This window comes from Rhineura floridana, chromosome 6, assembly GCF_030035675.1.
Source record: "Rhineura floridana isolate rRhiFlo1 chromosome 6, rRhiFlo1.hap2, whole genome shotgun sequence".
NCBI classification, from domain to species: Eukaryota; Metazoa; Chordata; class Lepidosauria; order Squamata; family Rhineuridae; genus Rhineura; species Rhineura floridana.
In genome coordinates this window covers 81,614,749-81,637,735 of record NC_084485.1, presented here as the reverse complement: position 1 = coordinate 81,637,735, position 22,987 = coordinate 81,614,749, and the positions used below count along the sequence as shown (strand labels likewise).

At 44.6% G+C, this 22,987-nt stretch overlaps 2 protein-coding genes across 7 annotated transcripts in view; one reads left to right on the top strand and one right to left on the bottom strand.

The window, feature by feature from the left end:
* CCDC24 (coiled-coil domain containing 24) overlaps window positions 1–11,998 on the bottom strand; it is a 19,034-nt gene extending 7,036 nt beyond the window's left edge. Inside the window, exons 1-5 of one of the 6 annotated variants that reach the window (XM_061632709.1) lie at window positions 11,719–11,998; window positions 10,353–10,544; window positions 4,510–4,694; window positions 3,030–3,137; window positions 555–644 (exon numbers count right to left, since the gene is read on the bottom strand). In XM_061632709.1, the coding sequence (XP_061488693.1) occupies window positions 555–644; window positions 3,030–3,137; window positions 4,510–4,694; window positions 10,353–10,532 (563 nt within the window). In that variant the 5' untranslated portion in view covers window positions 10,533–10,544; window positions 11,719–11,998. Of the gene's footprint in view, window positions 1–554; window positions 645–3,029; window positions 3,138–4,509; window positions 4,695–10,352; window positions 10,545–11,286; window positions 11,345–11,517; window positions 11,697–11,718 lie in introns of those variants that run through there. The other 5 variants (XM_061632707.1, XM_061632708.1, XM_061632711.1 and 2 more) reach the window with 5 other exon arrangements.
* Window positions 11,758–22,805, top strand: LOC133387600 (brorin-like). The gene is made up of 3 exons (XM_061632724.1): window positions 11,758–12,788; window positions 15,676–15,805; window positions 21,840–22,805. Exons 1-3 carry the CDS (start codon window positions 12,069–12,071, stop codon window positions 21,998–22,000), a joined length of 1,011 nt encoding a protein of 336 aa, XP_061488708.1. The 5' UTR covers window positions 11,758–12,068; the 3' UTR covers window positions 22,001–22,805.
* Window positions 22,806–22,987: the final 182 nt, after the last annotated feature.

Genomic DNA, 22,987 nt, shown 5'->3' with positions numbered 1-22,987 from the left:
CTAGAAGGCATTCTGCTTCTTGACCCTTCCCCTTGAGGCTCCCAGCTTCATATGCTATGGAGATGAGAGAGATGCTTTCCCTTCCCCACCCCACCACATCCCTTTCTATACATAGGAAGGAGTGAAAGCTTACAAATTCTGCCAAAATTGATCTGATTCAGTCCTTGTACTGACACAAAGCAAAATCTGCAGCAGGAACTATGTGCACACCCAGAGGAAGTTTGGAAAGGGACTCTTGCAAATCTCTCTGGGCCCCTCCTTATTTTCATACTTGTTGCATAGGAGAGACTGGGAAGGAGCTGATGGAGGTTATATATTAGAATGTAGCTGCTTGGGCCCATCTGCACATTTTCACACACTGCCATCCTCAGCCCCCTTCTGTCTCTGCAATGAATTTACCATTCTCTGCCACTGTGTTCTATATTAAATCTGCCTTCCAGATCCACAATACAGACACCTGTAACCCTCTTGTGTCTTCCTCCCTTTTACAACATCTGTCACAAGAAGAAAATGCTGGAGCAGAGAGCAAAAATATATAATGGAACAAAACTTACTGCAGTTGAGAGGCTACCTTGCCAATATGGGCAATATTCAGTTTATTACAGAAGAATCCCAGTTCATTAGTGGTTTTGGAGGACAATGGCCTGAGAAAACAAGAGACTGGGTGAGCTACAAGCTCCAGACAATCTGAGAAGAACTTGCTGTTTCCTGTGGCCAGATGGTCTCTGTGCCTGCAACTGGGCATTCCTGCACTTTCCAAGGCAAAGCTTGTTATGGGACACTCATAAAAGTATCAGGAAACAGAATTTGGCTGGAGATGTCAGTCATTCTCTTTCCAGGACCCCTGGTTTCAATGAGTTCTACTTCCAGCCCCAATGTGTGGATGTCACAGCACAGGGGCTGATTAAATTGAACTAGCATGCTTCTCAGAACTCAGACTCAGCCCTGAAATTACTAGGCACAGGAGCAGCATCAGGATAACTGGTCCCAGTCTATGGTCTGAAGGTATATAAGGCCAGCTCCCTGCTGAAGCTAAGCAGGGTCAGGTCTGGTCAGTGCCTGGATGGGAGACCACCTGGGAACCATATGTAAACCGCCTTGGGTTTCTATCATGAAAAGAAAGGCGGGGTATAAAATAAATAAATAGCTTTCACCCAGGCATTTTGAATAACTATAACCATCTTGCCACAGCTTTGGATCTAGGTAGGCAAGCATATCTGGTAGGTACATACTTGCTGGTAAGTAGGAGTACTTGAAGCTGATACAAAGTTTCTGTGAATGTAATACATGGGGCTTCCGAGTTCACATCTAAACTTTTCATCTAGAGCTCAAGCATAGGGGTTTAGACCTAAGCTCTTGAATCCTCAAGATAAGTAGATTCTTAAACAAAAGGAAATGCACATTTTGAAAAAAGCAAGCATAAAAATCAGGCATATAAGAAAAACATCACATGCTAACTAATTACTGGCCTTCGTTTAGGCATTATAAGCTGGGGCAGGAGGATACAGCTGTGAAAAGGGTGCTCCATGTTAAGGATCATTAAGAAACAGATTGAAAATGAAACTGCCAATATCATAATGTCATTATACAAATCTATGGTGAGACTGCACTGGGAATACTGTGTACAGTTCTGGTTGCCTCACCTGAAAAAGGATATTGTAGAGCTGGAAAAAGTTCAGAAAAGAGCTACCCCAATGATCAAGGGGATGGAGCGACTCCCTGTGAGGAAAGGTTACAACATTTGGGGCTTTTTAGTTTGGAGCAAAGGCAAGTAAAGAGGGACATGCCAGCAGCATGTAAGATTATGCATGGTGTGGAAAAAGTGGGTTGGGAGGCTTTTCTGCCTCACTCAAAATAATGGAAGCCAGGACCATCCAATGAAGCGGAATGTTGGAAGATTCAGTACAGATAAAAGAAAAAAATCCTCCACATAACATATGAACAATGGAAATGACTCCCACAAGATGTAATGATGTCTACCAACTTGGATGGCTTTAAAAGAGCATTAGACAAATTCATGGAAGACAAAGCTATCAGTGGCTACTTGCCACATTGGCTATGTCCTGCTTCCACTCTCAGAAGCAGTGTGTTTCTGAATGCCAGTTGCTAGGACTCACAAGTAGGGAGAGTACTGTAGCACTCAGGTTCAGCATGCAAGCTTCCCATAGAGAACAGGATGTTGAACTAGATAGGCCTTGGGCCTGATCCAGCTTGGCTCTTTTTTATATAGTTACCACATGTGATTAGTCTAGACTGCTCATAGCTTCCTCAGCTAGAGATAAGAGGGAGGCATATTAGATTTTTTAAGAACAGCTGATTCCTGAGTCACAGGTTTCTCAAGGAAAACCACTGCATTTATCAAATAAAATCTTTCACCTCAGCTGTCAGAGAGAAAACAGCCAAAAGTACTTCAAATTAGAACAAAAGTTTAATTTAATATGCAAATTTGATCCCAGTAAAAATAAGAAGGGAGATTGGGAATCAGATCAGTGAGAAATCAGCCTTTCAATTTTTCTTTTTTTTTCTTTTGGAAGACTGAGCAGAAAGGATGGAACAACTTGATCAAACTAAGAAAAAGGGACAGATATGATGTGTCTTCAACATCAATTTTTGCTGACTGGGTCTGTAATTTCACAATCCATATGACCTGACTGTAAAATTCCATCCAAAATGGAGAGACTTATAATTAAAGTGGACACACCATAGCTAATTCTACACATATTTATGTAACCAATACAATCATATTTCAAGATTAATACCACAATAGGACTGAAACTACTTGCAAGCCCCCAGCCCCAGAGTTTGTATAAGGGTCAAAAATTGGATAGTAGTGATCAGCTCCAAAACAGCCCATTGAAGCAGCAAGAACCAATCTCTGCTAGGTTTCTGTGTGGTGTTAGGCTCTCATCAGACAGAATCAGTCCTGGATGCTGGGACCCCTGTGTTGATACAGTGTACAAAATCTGGATAGGAACAAGGCACAGCTCATCAGCTCATTCTTTGGAGGTCCTACTTTCCCTTGGTCTTACCTGATGACGGCACTGCTCCCAGAAGAAGGCCGACCATTGCCAGCATTTGTCTTCAATGCAAAGGTGACCACGTGAGGGCTGTATTTACCGATGGCACAATCTTGGTCCCTGTTAAGTAGAAATAGCGGAGCCATAAGGGAATGCCCCATCCCCAGTCTTTGGACTGACAGGAGAAGGCCAGTTTTTTCTGTAACACAGCAATGACACCATCCAGTAGCTAGAATGCATACCAGCCAGATAAACCTCTTCAACCTAAAAGGCAGAGCAGGCTGGACTAAAGAGGCCAACTCCTCTCACCTTCTAGAGTCATCACCTCTGCTCATGTCAATGTGGAGAAAGACAGTGAGAGGAGAACATTTCCAACATAAGTGCACAAATGCAAGGCTTCAGACTATGACTGAGGGATAGTGGCAAGCTTTGAAAGGCATGATGGCAATCCTGTGATAGGGCACATGGTATAAAGTATGGCTGAAACAATGAGAGAAAGGCCAATCCCTACTGACCAATCTGTTCTAATCCATACCCTCACTGAGCTCTCCGTTGGTTACACAGGGGCAAGGCAGGGAGCTAAGCCTCTGGCCAGGGTTCCTGCAAGTGCTGATCCCAGCTCTCACTTGGATGAATGGACACTTTGAACTTAGAGGGGTGAGGACATGATCCCAGCCTCAAGCTATGGACTGAACACACCAGAAAAAATAAAAGCAGTAGGACTAGCATTCCTGTGAGGAGTGCTTAGCAATAAGATTCCTGCACGGAAGGGAGCTAGGCAAGAACAACAAGCTGTATGCTTGATCCCAAAAGAATGGTAATATAAGACTGGGATGAATTACACTGATAAGGAAAAAAAACTAGAGTGACAAACAACCTTTATTTTCTGGTAACAAATTGAACAGGTGCACTTGAATAGTGGGGCCATGATACAGGTGAGGGATGTCACTCAAAGTGTTGTAAGCACTGGCCATTTGAGTGGTAAGCATGTTTAACTGATACTAGAACTGCCAATCAGATTGCATTCAAAGTGGCATTCCTTGTGAAGGATTTCTGGAACAGTCATCGTTTGGAAGATGAAACAGTACTGTGTGCATAGTGTAAATTATACAGTTTGGTCACAAGGTGGCACTGGACTTAGTTGTATCTGAGTGGCAACAGAAGTTACTTGTTCTTGTTCTGTCCTTGTTGGAGAGAGACAATGAAGTTCTTGACTAGCTTCTTGGCTGTTGTCTTTTCTACGTCTTCTATGACAAATACAATTATGGCTTCTCCAGCCTAGACTGTCTTGGACAAAAGATGAGAGAACTCACCCATTCCATACTCAGATACATCACCAGCCACATCGGCTGGAGACTGAAGGGTTATTCCTTCCCCAAAAAGGCTTAAGGCCTTAAGATATTCTGGTTCTTTTTCTTCCATCCCTACTACCTACTCCCCCGCAACTCAGCCCATAATTCTCTGAAGTCCCTTCCCTCCTGATCCCCAATACCTGCCCTCCTGAGATGCCTTCTGCTGTAGGCCAATCAGAAGAAGACGGATTTCCTCCCTCACCAACTCCTTGAGGTGGGGAGGAGCAGCCAGCAAGGCCCAGCTGTCAGCTGCTTGTAGTGGACTCTGTTCTAGTCTAAGGTGTCCTAACTGCAACTCCTGGTGGAATTCCAAGAGCGTCTGTACCTGTAAATAGGGAAGGGATTAGACTGCATTAGGGAGAGTGTACAACCCACATGCAAAAATTCACACAAATGCACATTGACACAAACTGCAAGAGCTTTCTCCAAGTAATCTGCCTGCCTCCCTCCCCCTCCCCAAATGATGGCAGGCACTTGCACAGCCTAGAAAGACAAATTGCAGCCCCTACACAACTTTATATATCACTGCCTGCTCAAGGGGATGTGATTTCGAACCACATCTGAAAATCAAGCTAGGTGCCTTTTTGCAACAAAAGAAAACAAAACCACTTTAGCCAAACTTATCAAGCAAATGTATTTCAGAAAGTCCTCGTCTTAGCAAGGCAAACAATGAACGTGTGCAAGTGAAAACCTAGCCATGGGTTTATCCCTAACTTGATGGCAGACAATTACATCTCATGTGCAGGCCACAGCATTTGTGTAATGATGATGGAGGCAGGGACCTGAAGTATGCCGTGCATTAAGGGAACAAGAAACATATGCCATGCCTCAAATTATGGCAATTGTGTGAGAAGAACTGAATGAGTATTGGCTGAATTGTGATGTGTCACAATTACATACTTTCCTCTCCAGCAATACACTATTACTATTCTATTAGTATTCTAGTAATACTACTCTAGCATATTCTACTAGAATATTCTAGTACTACTAGAAGCATCACTACTGCTCCTTAGCACACAATTTCTTTGTTCAATAGGTACATTTCCATGCTTGGCCTCAGTTCTCCCTTTTTTTGCATCATCTGCCCTCTGACAGTCTTTGCCTATGCGCTGCAATTCTCTCTCTTCTCTTGTCTATTTTCTGTCTCTTTGCTCCCTTCTCTTCCCAGACTTCCCTCACACATCCACACACTCTACTTCCTTTGTGTAATGTGATAAATTTCAAAAACTCAGACACTGAATTCATTTCAGTAAATCTTCGATGTTACTGCTTACACCAACAAAGATAATATGTATTTTAAAAAGTGTGCTAGAAAAAAAAGTGTTGTACATGTGATATCCTTTGGGGCATGTGTATCTGTCCTGGCCTGAACAAGATGTCAAGGAAGAGATAATGGTTTAAAAGCAGTATTCTTCTAAAAGTATGATCTACTTTATGAACAATAAAAGCAAGAAAAACTACAAGAACCAGGGCTGCACTGTATGCATAAATAAATATATATTAATAGTCTGCTTAAGTTTTACTGATTTCAGGTAACAGCCTAAGATTGCCAAAGCAGACTGCTGTTTGGTTATCTGGTTGGAGCACTATCCATTTATTCATTTTTACTTTTCTTACATTTATATCTCACCTTCTTTCTGCCATGGAACCCAAGGTGGTGTACATGGGTTTTACAGGCAATTGCCCCTCTTGGCACTGACAAGACCAAGACCTCCTTAGCTTCAGCAAGATGGTGGCCTCATGTGCCTTCAGACCCTATTCATTTGCCTATATACAATGCACTCCTAGTGCAGACTCCCTGTTTCCCCCCATACGTATCATACAGGAACACACCAAATTCAGTAAAATGTTGAATCTGCCAAAGACTTGGAATGGACTATGAGACTGTAAGTTATATGAAGAGTATTCAGGGTAAAGAGTGAAGCTTTTAGGCTCCCTGAATCCTTTAGAAGAAAGTGGGCAAAGTTGCCCTGCAGATGGCTTATTGACAATAGCATCAGCCAGGAGACTGTCATTCTACAATAGTTGTCACGAGGGCACTATATTGTTGCCATCTGTACTACAGACACTCCATAAAAGGTGCAAGGCTGAGGAACTCCCCCCTCCCCTGATGAGGAAAGTCAAGGTCATGCAGCAAAAATATCTGCAAGGTATTTGTAGGGCAAGCAAGCTCCAAAACTCCCTTTCCGGCCTCACACATTCACAAGAAGTTGGCTACAGTACAGCTGCTTCCCTGGGCAGCCTCTCAGATATGCACTTGGAGAGAGGAGGGGAAGCATACAGAAGAACACAGCAGAGAGACAGGCAATATCTGTGCCATTCATAAGGCTTGAGATGAAGCAGTAATACAAAGCCAGATGCGAGGTGGGGCTTACTGGCCACAATGGGGGTGGGGTGACCCAAATGCTCAGCTTTGGAAACATGGATCTCAAGCAAAGCCACAACATGAAGAGGTGGTAGAGAAAAGGGTGCCATCTGGTCAGGGTATGCTGCTCTTGCTCTTCTCGTTTCAAAGGGAGGTAAAGTAATTAGCATGTGAAAAGCCTCAGGGTATTGACTGTTCTTCTCAGCCGCAGTCAGGACCATGCTGAATAAAGGGCATAAATGGCTGGAGGAGAACAAAGGGCTTCCAATAGCATGGATAAAGACTCTGGCCAAGCTGTAGGAACTAGCTGAGCTGGGAGCTGGCAAATGGGGATCCAGCAGAACAGGGAGGCATCATTTCACACACATCTACAAACACCCCTGTCTGGCCTTCTGAGAGATGCTTTCCTTTTACAGGAACCAAAAAGCACTTAAAAAGCAACTGGGCTGCCGGATGTAAGTGGCAAACCTGAGCCATATGTCATACGAGATGATTTTCCTACAACAGTATCACTGTCTCTGAAAAGACATATATGTCATAAATACTGAGCAGCGCTTGAATTATGTAGAGAAAGGTGGGAGGGGAACTTAATAAAATTCAAAAGCCCTCCTCTATCTCCACCCAATTTTAGCTAAATCACAGCCCCCCTTCAGCATTCTAAGAACAGTTGCTAATGAGAGTACCAAAGAAAAGTCCCCCCTCTAGGCCTCTGCAACTGGTCACAGCTTCCTATCATATATGCTCACAGTGAAATGTATTAGTGTTTTCCTATCTTATAAATGGTAATGGTCTGCCTTCAAGTCGATTCTGACTTATGGTGACCCTATGAATAGGGTTTTCATGGTAATCAGTATTCAGAGGGGGTTTACCATTGCCTTCCCCAGAGGCTGAGAGGCAATGACTGGCCCAAGGTCACCCAGTGAGCTTCATGGCTGTGTGGGGATTAGAACCATAGTCTCCCAGGTCATAGTCCAACACCTTAACCACTACACCACACTGGCTCTCTTATAAAGTAGACATATTTGAACTACACTAGTATCAGTGTTAGAAATAATTTCTGTTGTGTATGTTGTACAGTAGGGGTGGGCAACCTCTGGCCAGTGGGCCAAATTTGCCCTGGCATGAGTCCTAATTTGGTCTGCAAGGCCATTTTTTCCAAACCATGCCGACCTGCCCCACACCTGACATAATATGTGAAGTCAGGTCTGCAGTGATAGAAACATGGCCGGGTTGGCTACATGACCAACTTCCCTATGGGGAACTTGACCATACAGCCAATCCCTGCAGAAAGCAGGGTTCAGCTGATGGGCAATGAGTTGAACTCTGCTGGATCGGCTGTGCAACCAAGTTCCCTGTGGAGAACTCAATTGCATAGCTGATCCCTGCAGAAAGTAGCTTTGCTAGCCATATGCTCCACAGTTGAGAAATGCTGAGTATAGGGCTTGCAAAGCACATTGCGCAGTGCTTCCCAAGTGTCAGATAGCTGGTTAGAGTCTAAGGAATGGTTTTCACCTAACTTTTTTTTAAAAAATGTCCACTTTCTTATAAACATTTTAAAACAAAACATGTAATCCATTTTTACCATTGCACATCAATCTTGAGCTCCTCCAGAACTGGTTAAGAAGGACAGGAAAACAGACAGATGTATACTTACCCTTAGGGGTAAGTGTGATATCTGTGGGAATCTATACAAGATATATATATTAATCTGGGTTTATTCTGGAAATTTTAAAAAAGTATTTATACTTGGCACATTTGCAGTGGATGTTTGAAAATTACAGCTAGATCATATCTTGTCCAGATCTTAATTATCTGATGATTGGAGAATTTGTCACCATATTATTTTCTTAAAAATCAACTGATGAATCAACATGTTTACTGTATAAGGGAGGGAATGTAAGTTTAAATCAGAAACATGTAGGTGCGGAAGTCAGTAACCTTTGATCTCACTCCTGAAATCAGTTATAAAAATAGAGATAATGAGAAATCAAGCTGTATTAGTCTGCATTCTAGTGACAGGAATAATGATGACAAAATTTCAGGAACATATCCATATTACTCAAATGGGTCTTTTAAAACAAAAATTTCTGGAAAGGGGTAGCAAAAGGACTAGATCAGGAGACAACAAGATGGGACACAAGAAAAAAATGTTCAGAACCAGCTGGCAGTAAATTTATTCCAATACACCTTTACAGAACTAGAAATAAAGGTATTAACGGAAGGTTTATTGTTTGAATTCACCTCAAGACATAATTTGTTTTAGATGATGGAGATATACAACAGTTATTTAGGAAAATTATTTTAGCTAATTGTAAGTAGCTACATGTAGCTACTTACATGAGGATTTGGAAGCCTTTAGGCCTAAGTAAACATTTAAACCATCTACATACAACTTTTTGTCTCAAACTGATGACAGGATGTCACAATTTTACATTCTCCCTTTTACCTTCTCCCTAAAATACTTAAGGGAATATACCCTGTTCCAGGCTGGCCTATAGTTTCAGGTTGCAGAACTGTATTTGAATCTTTATAGGCTGATTCATTTTTAAGTGTTTCATCTCAGAGACAGAATACTATTTAAGAGAGACTACCAATTTTTTAAAGTTTTATTGAGAATCTAGAATTGCATAGCACACTGCTAACTATTTTATTACTTATTTATTATATCCTGCTCTTCCTCCTGAAGGAGCCCAAGGCAGCAAACATATTGCACTATGATAATACGATGGATATACTATAATTGTACACTAACATTCCACAGGAGAAGGCAGTTACATTAATTGAAGAAGCAGCACCCCCTACTATTTTTTTATGATCTTTAGCTGAACTGATACTGAAGAAACATTTCTTTCAGTTCATGGATAAAGTGTTTTGGTAAATTTCAGGGACAGTAAATGAATGTAGCTTTTCTCTAGAATTGGCAAATATTTTTATGAATTGGTTTGAGCCACTGTTTATGTTATATGATAGCAATACACACACGCACACACACACACAGGGTATCTAGATAATATTGTACCTAAAAGTAGGTACACACACAGACACTGAGGGTACCTAGATAATATTATCATGATTTGAAATGGTACTGAAAACACACTTAAGGGGGTTGATATATATGTAAGCTCCAAACATAACAATACTAAATTTGACTTAACATACAATGGAGAGAACATATATTTTTTGGATGTTAAGATTAGGAACATCCATGGGCATCAGTTACTGACATTTGCAGGTAACCAACAGATGAGAACTCATGCTTGCACTACAAAAGCTGTCTTTGTCCTCCAGGTCCCAGGCGCAAACATCAAATAGAACGTGAGATCAATCACTGTGTACATGTATATATCCATGTTATGACTCTATAGACATGAAAGGTGAGCCCTTTCATCAATCAAGCCCCTTTGCCAAATTGGTGCTGCCTCTTTAGCTCATGAGACCTTGATTTGATGATTCACTAAGATGGCACTTTGCCACAAGCCACTTCTAAGCTGAGTGGTGAGAAGTTTTTTGCTCTCCTGTGTATCATTTGGAATAGGACAATGAAAGGCATACAACTCTGTGTCATACATTTGGCCTAAAGTCCTCATTCAGAGGAGGTCCAGTGTTTCTGTACCTAACCTCAGCATGAAGCTCCAAGCTCTGTTCCACAAGGTCATGACCCAAGATGGCTTTTACTTCGAGCCTCTCACTGGGTACCAGCTGTTCCTCTACCATTCTCCAGAGTGATGGCACTTCCTGCAAAGGTTCCCCAGGTGCACCAGACAAGGGAAACATGGGGGCCGTGTCGGATTCCAGCATAAATATCCCAGGCTTTAAAGAAAAAAGAGATATTGTGCAATGAGACAGCGAATGGAAGGTACACACTACAGAGATCCAGTATCAAATGCAGTGGTGTAGGTTGGTCATTTCAGAGCCAGAATGTAACGGTCTTATGCTCCCCTCCCCCATTAGGCAGCAACATATATTACGTCAACTGTGAAGCATGCAGTTAACATTTCTCTTCTACACACACAACACACAGCCATCTCTTGCTTTACAACTGCTTCTACATTCCTGATATATTAGAGTAATAGATACATAGAAAGATATGAAATACTCTGAGCATGTGCAGCTTCACATTCTAAACTCACTTAACCGATAGCACCATCATTATGGGAATGAAATGGAATTTGCTTCTGCTGCCCTCATACTAAACACATTTATTTGGGGGAAAGCACCACTTTAGTATAGAAAAAGATAATATATTTGAAAAGGGAAAATAACAAAATGAGCATCAGCAACCATGTACGTGTCTGGCCAACCCCCCTCTGACTAAATTATTTTATTAAAAATAAGGATACTATGGCGACTAGCATCAGCCCCAGCGGGACCCAACATGCCCATGGCAGTCCGGGTGCTGACAGGGGTCTTGTTTGTCATTGCTTTCATAACCTGCCACTTTCTGGGTGGTGATTTGGGGCAGGCCTCCTTGGTTGTGGGGCCCTGGACTTTGTCCCCAAAGTCCAATCCTAGTACTGACTACATAGCATATTACTTGCACTCCTGCCTTTACCTCAGATCAGCCACAGGAGAATACAATGATATAAAAAAATCCTGCTGCCTATATACAAACGTATCGCCTCACATTAACGTGGAGGATCATACTAACTCCCATGAATCCTTGCAGCCCGCTACGAAACCTATTGCCCATTGCCCCACATCAGTCTCTATGCTCTAGGAACACCTCCCCCTCCCACTACTCCACATTTTCCTTTGTGCTTAGCTCATCTACGCATAATCCCACCAAGTCTAGTTCTACCCCAGACTCCTGGTTCTCTCATATCTCACGCTTCTTCCGCAGACCCACGAATACCACTCGACAGTAGCCCTTACATGGAGCGCCTAGAGGAGGGACGCGCCGGCTGTTGCCCCATCCAATATCTCTCTCCAGCCCCCCGCCCGCTCTCTCCAACATAAACTCCCCGTCTCCATGGATACACCCCACCTCGTTCCTCGGAAACCGCGCCTCTTAAAGGAACCGTGCCCAGGAGGCTGAAAGGATGTCAGTCGAGGGTGGAGACAGGGATTCCGGGAAACCGTGTGGTAAAGCTCTTCGCGCGCCCGCACACGCACACAAGTAGCGATAGGTATAGAGCAGCGAGACGTCTGCCTGTTTTCTTTCGGAATGGATTCCACCCGCTTTACGCTTTGGCTACACTGTAGATAAACTTTTTTCTCTGCCAGTTAATATTCCTAGCAGGGAAAAATGAGATCTAGCGCCGGCCGTGCGCGCGCGTGTGTTTGAGGCCACAGAGGCTGGGAACTGGGGAGACGCGGCCTTCGCTATCTAGGCGAATGTTGGTTCGAAGGATTGACGGGGGCGCAGGCGGGCACGAGGAGGACTCTGGCAAGCTTTGCGGGAGGTGCAGTCAGGGGGTAATGCAGCTAGTCCCTCCCACCGCCGACGTCCCGCCCGCCCCGTTGGGGAGGGGGTGCTGTGTCCCTGGACGGGCTCGGGTTGCACTAAGGGGCGGGCCGGGAGGCGGCTGCACAAAGGCCGAGGCACGCCAAGACGATTATCAGTCCCAGCTTCAGCAAGCACCTTTAGGCTCAGGCGGGATCCTCCGGCGCTGGGGCAGATTGGATGCCCACTTTCCCCGCTACCTCTCCTTCGCTTCGCTCCCTTTCTTCGGCTCTGCTCCCTCTCTAACTTTAGCGACCAGCTTATGCCCCAGCCGCGGTCACTTGAGTTTAGCGATGCCCTTTCCGTTGCTACTGCTCAGCGTAGCTCTGCTGCTAACTCTGGTGCCCATCCCAGGGCTGGCAGGGCCAGTCACCACTTGCGATGCCAACGGGAGCCTGTACTACGTCGGGGAGTGGTATTTCCTAGACACTGACCACTGTACCCAGTGTGAATGCACGGCCGAAGGACCAGCCTGTGCTCGCACTGACTGCAGCGCTCTGCCACCTGCCTGCATTCACGTCAGCCACTACCCCAGCGATTGCTGTCCACGCTGCGAACGTGTTGGCTGTGAGCATCGCGGACAAGTTTATGAACTGGGACAGAATTTCCAGGTGAGGCATCCCTATGAACATTTGGCACAGAGGTGGGATGGGGCTGGCATGAGAAGTAACCTGCAGCAGGATGGGTGAGATGGCAGGGATGTAAGGTGATGGGCAGCACAAAGTTGGAAGCCAGACTCTTCATAAGCAGAAGAGGCAAATGCTGCTAGGTACTCTTTAAGAACTGAAAGCAGCCACTTCGGTTTTTTATATTTTGTTCTCAATGGGAGGGCCTAGGTGGGACAGTAAGGGACTAAAATCAGGAATCCTGGCTCTGTCTCATATTTTTTTTCTATACTGGCTGATGCAAAAAAAATATAAATGAAACCTAGAAATTACATTTTTCCAAAGTACTGTAGATGAGAAGCACCTTATCAAGAGTGCTTTATGAATCTGGAGGCCATATAAGGATGTTCCCTTAAAATAAAAGCTCTTTGATAATTCTAAATATTATTGTATGTAGTATCTTCTTTGACCAATTGCCTTCCATTTTTGTCTGTTTCTTAGGCCTGACATTGGCCAGTTCAGCACCTTGTTTCTGGCTATTGTCTATTGCTGCTAAAATTGTGTGCAGTTTATTTTAGGATCTGAGTCAGACCAAGCAATCTCTGGCATGGCTGACTTGGACAATAGGGAGTGATTTTTGGCACTAAGCCTTCATTAGTCCCAGGGAGTCAGATCCTGCCCCCAAGGCTTCATGTGGAAGGTCAAAGCCTGTTCCATTCCTGGGTTCCATGTTTCTTGCATTTGCAAAAATAAGTGCATTAATGTATTGGTGCACTTGAAGGGCCAGTGAATGGCAGTTGACTCTTTCCTAGGTGAATTGTCTGTTATCCAAAAGACCAAATACATTGGGTGTACATATTTGATGAGAGATGTCTCTTGGTCTGTCCCATCTAATAGCTGACTCACCCAAGCTCAGAATCCCACTGAAAGGCACACAGAAAGCAAAGGCAGACATACTGAGACATAAGAAAAATCCCCAAATCCATAGTAGGGCAATACTTTTATTAGGAGTACCAAAATTTCATAAAATAGCAAGCAAGCATTTTGAGTTATTCAGAACCCTTCGTCTGTGGCCTAACTTGCCCTGAGATACTTTGCTCAGACATGGATTCTCAATTCTGTGCTAGTGATGGCCAGATTTTGCTCTAGGTCCAAGGCCTTTGGGCTGTGGATAGAACAACATATGGCTGCTCACCAGCAGCTCTTGGAAACAGGGTATCTTGCATTTGCATGAGAGCAGACAGTGGGATTCAAGTAGATTTAGAAAAATAAGACTGGTAATGAAAAGGTGGAATTAACTGAGCTGGTTAGTTTCTACTATTACAAAAGTCAAGGAAGAGAGGAAAGGAACATATTAAATTTAGCGGTGTACTCTAGATTACAATTTGTAATAAAAACAATGTAAGAACTTGCCAGTGAAGTTGTGGAATCTCCTTCCCTGAAGTTTTAAAGAAGATCCTGGATAATTACATAATTTATGTACAATTTGGGGAGGGGAATGTTGAGGTCTTGCCTGGCTTTGTGATTTTAACAGAAGTTGTGTGGCAAGTTACCTGGACCAAGTGACTTTTTTTTTTTGCAAGCACTTGAATTTTAGTGGAATCCCAGTCTTTATCATCACTCATCCTGCAGGTGTGAATTCAGACAACCATCACTGGCTCTGGAGGCAGGGAATCTGACTCAAGAAGGCAGAATCTGGGACCCTTCCCCTTAGATGGGGATGCTAGCCTGCAGGCAAAGGAGAACAGAGAATAGGACCCAAGACTGGATAATGGCACTGGTAGCTGCTCTCCTATTTCTCTTCATTATTAATAGTTTGGCTTGGTCAGTATTCGTCTCCTGTTCTGCTAGTGAGGAGGTGAATGAGGGGTGAGGTGCTTAAAATGATACTAGTATCCTAGAGGTGATGGCTTCCTAGAGAGTTCAGCCCCCACATTCATGGACCTTTCTGGTATATTTGTATCCCTTGCAGTTCTGCCCTACTTTGAACAATGATAGTGTTCTCTCTCTCTCTGCCTCTCTCTCACATACACACATGTGAATAGGAAACAATTTTATCTATTCAAACTTTTCTAATAATCAGTAGATTTTCCCAGTGACCAGCCACAAGATTTGAGAGTATGGCTAGTGGGTAGTGTCCCAGTTGGCCACAGCTGGCAAGAGACAAACCCTAGGGAGACTGAGTTTTTATTTCTCATTAACAGAATCAATCAATTCTTGGTCGACAGAGCCCTCTGATGGTACAATCACAGTACTATCATGGCTACGCATTCAGTTTGGAATGCTCAACACATTAGCCAAAAAAGATGGACCTTAGATTTCTTTTGGGATTGCCCTCCCACCCAATACTTAAAGCAGAGATACAGGTATGTAAACATGCAGCCAATTTAGATCTCTGAGGCATATGTTTCCCACCTGCTTGCATACACGACTTTCTTTCCAAGTTACAGAAAAAACAGACATGATCGACACTATGGCACTGCAGAATCTGGTCTCTTCTGCTACAAGAAAATGTGAGGAATGGTGGCTAACCTATCACCTACAGCCCAATTTCATGCAGGTGGCAGAAGGGAAAAAACTGGGGAAAGGGGTGGTGGTGGAGAAAGAGGTGCTGCACCCAATTTCACTCTTTCCCTGCATGCCGTTGGCATGCAAACCCCAACAGATTATCCCAAGGGAAGGCAGCCCTCAACAGGAAAAAGGTTTCCCATCACTGATGTAAAATAATCCCCATGCCCATGTGCATGAACATGATGATTGCAAAACACTGTCCAGGAATGGGGAGCCCTGGAAATGTCAGTGGTTCTGGAGCTGTGTCACCATCATGATGCTGTCTCCATAGAGGTGACTGAAAGCTGCGTTTGCTATATTGATCAGCCTTTTTCTCTCACAGCCCTCAGAGTGTGAGCAGTGTACCTGTGACCTAGATGGCATTGCCCGCTGCCTAGTGGCAGACTGCGCCCCTCCACCCTGCGTTAATCCCATCTACGAGAAGGGCCACTGCTGCCCCACCTGCACAGATGGTAAGAAATGGGTCACACCTACAGATTAAAAAAGTACAAATGTGCCACTACAAGCGGCCCAGAAGGGGAAAGAAAACCTAGTATTCCTCTCTGTTGAGGTTCCATGTCCTAACAGAGCGGGGAGGGGGGGAGGTATCTGGCCAAGATGACCAGACACAAGTCTGTTTAAGAGAGCTTATCAACATCTTAACAGGAAACCTCATACTTAGCCTTGCCAAACACCTGCTGATTCCTTCAAGGTGAGGTATGAGCTACCAGCTGTTGGGGGAAGAGCTTCACAGAAAAGGAAAAAATGCCCTCCTGCCACAGTGAGAGCAGCCTCTAGCACACAGCCTGTGGTAGCATAAGCACTGGGTGGGCTCCAATTAGGGGACAGGGGTGCAAGGCTGGAGAACAGCCACTGGGGAATCATCTCTCAGGACTCTGAAGCTGGCCGCCAATGTTATTGCCAAGATTCATGATGAGACTTCTGTGAGGCGTCCTTCCCTGGCTCTCCCTGTCAGGTTCCTACCTGCTCGTGGTTACTGCCTGTCTCTAGGCACCACCAGGGACTCCACCAGTCCGGACCGCTCTCTCTTATGATTTCTCTCCCCGCTCTAGCACAGATCTCAACAGATCCCCCTGCTAGGCAACCACCAGTAACGTCCCAATACTAGTATTCCCAGAGACTCTGAATACTGGTATTGTTATTCTCTTCACCGCTGCCACCATTTGTTACAGTTCCCCTTCAGCCTTGGTCATTACCTTACCCTCCCTTCTGGTCTGTGAAACCCCAGCCAAGGATCAGGCCTTTGGTAAACCAAATTAAGTATTTATTACAGATAACAAAGCTAACAAGATTAACAAGATTTCTTCTTAAGGCACATAAGCATATGGTTTTACTCAATACTAATCCGAACTCCACCTCCCTCCTTCTTCACTCTCTCCTGGCAAACAACTCTCTCAAACCCCACCAAGCAATCCACTCTTTCTCTTCTCCCCCCCAGATTCCACAATTTACCACCTCACATTCACCCAGATTTACCTGTCATCCTTTCATTTATACTGTCAGCCATTTTAAACATTCAGCCAATCATCAAGCATTCTATTGCCCATTCACTCCCCCTCCTCTTTCACTACTTACCATGTATACTCTAAACAACCAGCACATACCATATATACACTAATATATAGGAACATCACATTCCCCCCCCCTTAAACAACTGCAGAGTATTATTCCTGTTCCAGGATTTATACGTCGCGTTAACAAATAAAAGTCTCTATGGGGAAAATGTCTTTCTTTGTTCCTCTGTCTGGTCACGTCACTGCAGTCCCAGCCACTTGCCTGGAAAGTCCATCGGCCAGTACATTGTCCTTGCCTTTGATGAACTGGAAGTCCACTTGATAGTCCTGTAGGGCCCAGGACCACCTCTGCAGCATAGTGTTATGGTTTTTCATAGTCTGCAACCATAACAATGCCCGATGATCCGTAGTCACTGTGAATCTTCGTCCCCACACGTATGGGCGCAACTTGTTCAGTCCCCACACGACCGCTAGGCACTCCTTCTGGACCGACGAATAGTTTTTCTCCCTCGGCGTCAGCTTGCGACTCAGATACGCCACTGGATGTCTGGTGCCTTCTCTCTCCTGCAGCAAGACGACTCCCAGCGTGAGGTCTGACGCATCTGTAGCCACGATGAATGGTTGCTCATAGTCTGGTGCTATTAATATGGGTCCTTGGCACAAGGCTTGCTTCAGCAGATCAAAAGCCTTCTGACATTCATCCGTCCATACCACACGCTCAGAACACTTCTTCTTGGTCAATTCATGCAAGGGGGTTGCTATTTCCCCAAAATTTCTCACAAACTTCCTATAAAATCCAGCCACACCCAGAAATGCCCTTACTTGTTTTTTGGTTAAGGGGATCGGCCACGCTTGTATTGCCTCCACCTTGCTCCATAAGGGGGTGATTTTCCCACTCCCCACCTTATGTCCTAAATAGATTACTTCCTTTAGTCCAAACTGGCATTTCTTAGCTTTTATTGTGAGGCCTGCTTTTCTTAAGGCCTCCAATACTGTTGTCAGGTGTTGGACATGCTCAGGCACCGACTTGCTAAAAATGGCCACGTCATCGATATAGGCCACTACAAAATCTGACATGCCTTGCAACACAGTATTGATTAGCCTCTGAAATGAACTTGGTGAGTTCCTTAGTCCCATGGGTAAGGTCACAAACTCATATAACCCATCTGGTGTACTGAAGGCAGTTTTGGCTCTGGATTGCTCGTCTAGTTCCATTTGCCAAAATCCTTTACAGAGATCTAGTGTAGAGATAATGGTTGCTGCCCCCAATAACTCTAACATTGCGTCTACCCTAGGCATAGGATACGCATCTGGGACAGTAATTTTATTGATTAGCTGATAATCAATGCAAAATCTTGTCGTTTCATCTTTTTTCGGAACCAGGACAATACTTGAGGCCCAGGGACTGATGGATTCCCTGATCACTCCTAATTCCAGCATATCTTCCACCTCCTTTTTGATCTCATTCAAAACTTTCCCATTCACACGGTACGGAACAGATCTGATTGGGGCATGATCTCCAGTATCAATGGAATGTATAACTATACTGGTTCGGCCAGGTTTGTTGCTAAAGAGATTCCTATAGGTTTTCAAAACTCTCAGAATCTCTTCTTTTACTTCCTCCTTCACCTCCTCTGACCATTCCACTTGATCTACCCCTCCTTTGTCTTTGCTTTCCTGTACCAAATCTGGAAGTTCAGGCCCACTTCCGTCAGGGAATAAGGTAACTTGCAACACCTGTGCATCCCTGGTATGGTAAGGCTTCAACGTATTTACATGAACCACTTTGCTTTTGTTTAATTGGTCTGTGGTGATTACATACGTCACTGTGTCAAGCCTTTCTCTGATGGTATATGGTCCTTCCCAGTTAGCCTGTAATTTGTCATGTTTCCTGGGTATGAACGCCATAACCATATCTCCCACATCATACACACGTTCCCTGGCTGTTCTGTCATACCAGTAACTTTGCTTCTGCTGTGCTTGACTGAGATTCTTTTTCACCACCTCCATCATTTGTTTCACTGGTTCACATTCATCCTTTCTCTCAGCAGGCATCCACAGTCTATATAAAATCCCATTCTCACACACAACTTGATTCCTCAGTTTGTCAGTGAAAGGAATCTGTTGGGCCAGAGCTTGCTCTTTTATTTGATCCAAACTGGTATCCTTATTCAGTTCTTCTCTGAAGGGCTCTGTCTCTTCTCCAGAGACCAGGTGATACAATTTGTCTCCTTCAGCAGGCCTGCTAGTGGTTGCTATGGTGACCTGAGGCTGGTTAACAGATTCCACCCTGTTTGTTTCAGCCCCCCTTAATATGGCTTCTTTTTCTCTACCAATTTGCTGTCTGGTCACTACATAGATCTTTCCTTGGGCGCCCATTACATCCCTTCCCAGTATTACTGGTTCTTGTTGCTGGGCATTAATGCCTACTTTATATCGGCCCTCTCGGCCTCTCCAAGTCATTTCCACCAGGGCCACAGGCAAACTTTCTGGTTGACCCCTCACTCCTTGGATAGTCACAGTTTCCTGAGGTAATATTACCTCAGATTTTATTAAATCTGGCCTCAGTAATGTCTGAGCGGCACCAGTATCAAGCAATGCCCAATAATTTGCCCCTTGTACTCTCACTTCCTCTCTCAGACTTGAATCAAGGTCTGTTACTTCTGTCCAGTTTATCTGGCAGAACTGAACCTTTTTCGCTGTTTCTAAAGCCTTGGGCTCTGTTTTCACTGCCCTTGTCTGAGCAGGATTACAAATGGGGTTGGCAACCTCACATTGAAAACGTAGGTGCCCCCGTCTACCACATTTGTAGCATAATTTCTCCTCACTTTTAGGGTACACAGATCCACTCTGGGGTGTCCTGTGCCCTTCAGATTTTAATGGAGGACTCACTCGCTGTGGTACCACATCCCTTCTGCCAGCACTATATGGTCTGGGTTTAAACTCTCTTGATGTTTTCCCCACCCAGCCAGTTCTATTAGAGGCGAAGTGATCCGCCATCTCTGCGGCCTCCTGCACAGATGTAGGGGAAAGGTCTTTGACCAGGAGCCTTATTTCTGGTGGTAACTGATGGTATAATTGATCCAGTATCATGAGGCTTTTCACCTCTTCCACTGACTGAGCTTTTGCACTTGTCAGCCATTTCCCAAATATGTCCATCAGTTTTGCCCCCAGCTCCACGAAAGACCTCCCTGTCTGTATCTGGCAGTTTCTGAAAAGCTTTCTAAAATAATCAGGCCCCAGTCTGAATCTTTTAAACACTGCTTCTTTGAATTCAGCATAGGTGACGGGCTTGTCTGAGGGGAAATATTGGTATACCTCAGCCAATTCCCTTTTAATCAGGTTTGATAAATACTGCATGTATTTATCTTCAGGTAGCCCCCACAACTGAGCTGCTTTTTCAAAGGTGCTGAGGTAAATTTGAGGATCTTGACCAGGCTCATAGACAGCAAAGTCCTTTGGAGTAATTTTTATTTTTGCTCCATCTCTCTCTTTCCTTGTCTCCTCAGAGTGAAATTTCTCTCTATCAAATTTTAACTTTTCTACTTGTAATTCAGCATCCAATGCTCGTTGCTTCTCCCTCTCCTCAAACCCCAATCTCATTCTCTCAATTTCCAACTCCCTCTGTTTTTCCTTCTCTGCACCTTCCATCCTCAATCTCTCAGCTTCCAACTCCCGCTGTTTATCTTTTTCCTCAGCCTCCATCCTCAATCTCTCAGCTTCCAACTCTCTCTGTTTTTCCTTCTCTGCACCTTCCATCCTCAACTTCTCTCTCAAGTACTCTATATAAGTGGGATTGCTTAAATATCCTTCTGGGGTCTCTTCTCTGACAGGTTCTTTTTGCTGGGCAGTTGCAAATCCTATAAGTGCTACCCTCAATTCATCTACCCCTTTACCCTCATGAGGTAAATTGAATGTTATGCACTTCTCCACCAGCTCCTCTCTTTTCATTTTTATGTATTCAGCCATGGTGTTTGAGTTCACTCACTCTTTGCCACACACTCTTTGCCAGTCACTCTCACAAGAAATCTTGTTTTGTTATTTCTGTTTGCCACACAACTATTAGGGATTGTCTAGTATTCGTATCTCACTGCTACAGCCAACACCTGTGACGTAGTCTCCTTTGTCACCACGTGTCTTTGGGACTCTCTTTGGTTCGTATCTGGATTCTCTGTTGTTCGTATCCCACCGCTACTGACACCACATGTGAGGCGTCCTTCCCTGGCTCTCCCTGTCAGGTTCCTACCTGCTCGTGGTTATTGCCTGTCTCTAGGCACCACCAGGGACTCCACCAGTTCGGACCGCTCTCTCTTATGATTTCTCTCCCCGCTCTAGCACAGATCTCAACAGATCCCCCTGCTAGGCAACCACCAGTAACGTCCCAATACTAGTATTCCCAGAGACTCTGAATACTGGTATTGTTATTCTCTTCACCGCTGCCACCATTTGTTACAGTTCCCCTTCAGCCTTGGTCATTACCTTACCCTCCCTTCTGGTCTGTGAAACCCCAGCCAAGGATCAGGCCTTTGGTAAACCAAATTAAGTATTTATTACAGATAACAAAGCTAACAAGATTAACAAGATTTCTTCTTAAGGCACATAAGCATATGGTTTTACTCAATACTAATCCAAACTCCACCTCCCTCCTTCTTCACTCTCTCCTGGCAAACAACTCTCTCAAACCCCACCAAGCAATCCACTCTTTCTCTTCTCCCCCCCAGATTCCACAATTTACCACCTCACATTCACCCAGATTTACCTGTCATCCTTTCATTTATACTGTCAGCCATTTTAAACATTCAGCCAATCATCAAGCATTCTATTGCCCATTCACTCCCCCTCCTCTTTCACTACTTACCATGTATACTCTAAACAACCAGCACTTACCATATATACACTAATATATAGGAACATCACAACTTCTGCAAAGCAAACAATGACAGATTCTAATATACAGTCATTATCTCCATAGGGCCCAACTGCTATGTGGACGGGAGCCAGCAACATGTCATTCCTGCTGGGGAGAGCATATGGGTGGGGCCCTGCACCCATTGTCGCTGTCATGATGGCCAGGATGCCGGCTACTGGGAAGGAAACCGTTTAGCCAAATGTGAGCGGCTACGGGGATGCTGAGCTACAGCTGCGCATCATGCTTGAGCTTCTTCAAATACCAAACAATCCCTTAACCAGCTACCCTTCAACCCCTGTAAGGCCTCTAATTATACAAACAAGCTTCAATGTTCAGCCCAGACCCAACGGGTTGTCTTCAGTGTAGAGCTAAGGTGAACATCCCATCAGCACAAGGATTTTTCCTTGTGCAATGGAACATTCTCCCCCTCTCCTTCTCCTGCAAGCCCCCTGTATCTGTTCTGGGGTTTCTCCCAACCCTCTGGAGCATATTTGGGGACAATGCGGGGCATGCAATGGGGTGGGGGAGGCAATCATGTTGTGGTAGCGCTAGTTCTTGTACTAGCCCATAGTTGAATATTGCCCAATATGTCCTGCCATATACAACAGCAATTGCCAATTCTAGCCACTTATCCAGATCTGCTCCCTTTCTTCTTCAATATCTTGAGTTGCTATGCATAGGAGTAGCTCATAGGACAAGTGTATTGCCAAGCCCCTCCAGACAGCAGTCCTTCGTTTTCCTTTTATTTAGGACAGGGGTAGGGAACCTGTGGCTGGCCTCCAGCTCCCATCAGCCTCAACCAGTATGGCTAATGGCCAGAAATGATGTAATCTAGCCACATCCAGAGGGCCAGGGGTTTCCCATCTGATTTACAGGATAACCCTCAATAACAACACCCCCATATTTTCCATTAGTTCCACTGCAGCTGTCACCAAACATAGTGTGTTTTGCAGATCCCCCACTCTTCTATTGGACAGTTTCATGTGTGTGTAGTCCTAGAACATGCATCAATAAAGGATCCTTGTAGAATCATTCTCTCGTTTCCGGGGCTGAGCCGCTATGCCCACAGCTTCCTCTCTCAGAGGACCCAGCCCCTGCAACAGGATGGGGAAGTGGGATGTGCTGCAATTGGTTTGAAGTGTCTCGCCTTCAGTTCTTCAGTTTGGACCTTGCCAAGATGAGCTCAAGAAGGGGAGTCATTAGTTGGCATA

Bases quoted from the DNA above. Each gene is read 5' to 3' on its own strand.
- LOC133387600 (XM_061632724.1), top strand. From the start codon at position 12,069: ATGTTGGTTCGAAGGATTGACGGGGGCGCAGGCGGGCACGAGGAGGAC. The intron at 12,789-15,675 runs GTGAGGCATCCC...TTTCTCTCACAG, and splicing joins AACTGGGACAGAATTTCCAG to CCCTCAGAGTGTGAGCAGTG. The intron at 15,806-21,839 runs GTAAGAAATGGG...TTATCTCCATAG, and splicing joins CTGCCCCACCTGCACAGATG to GGCCCAACTGCTATGTGGAC.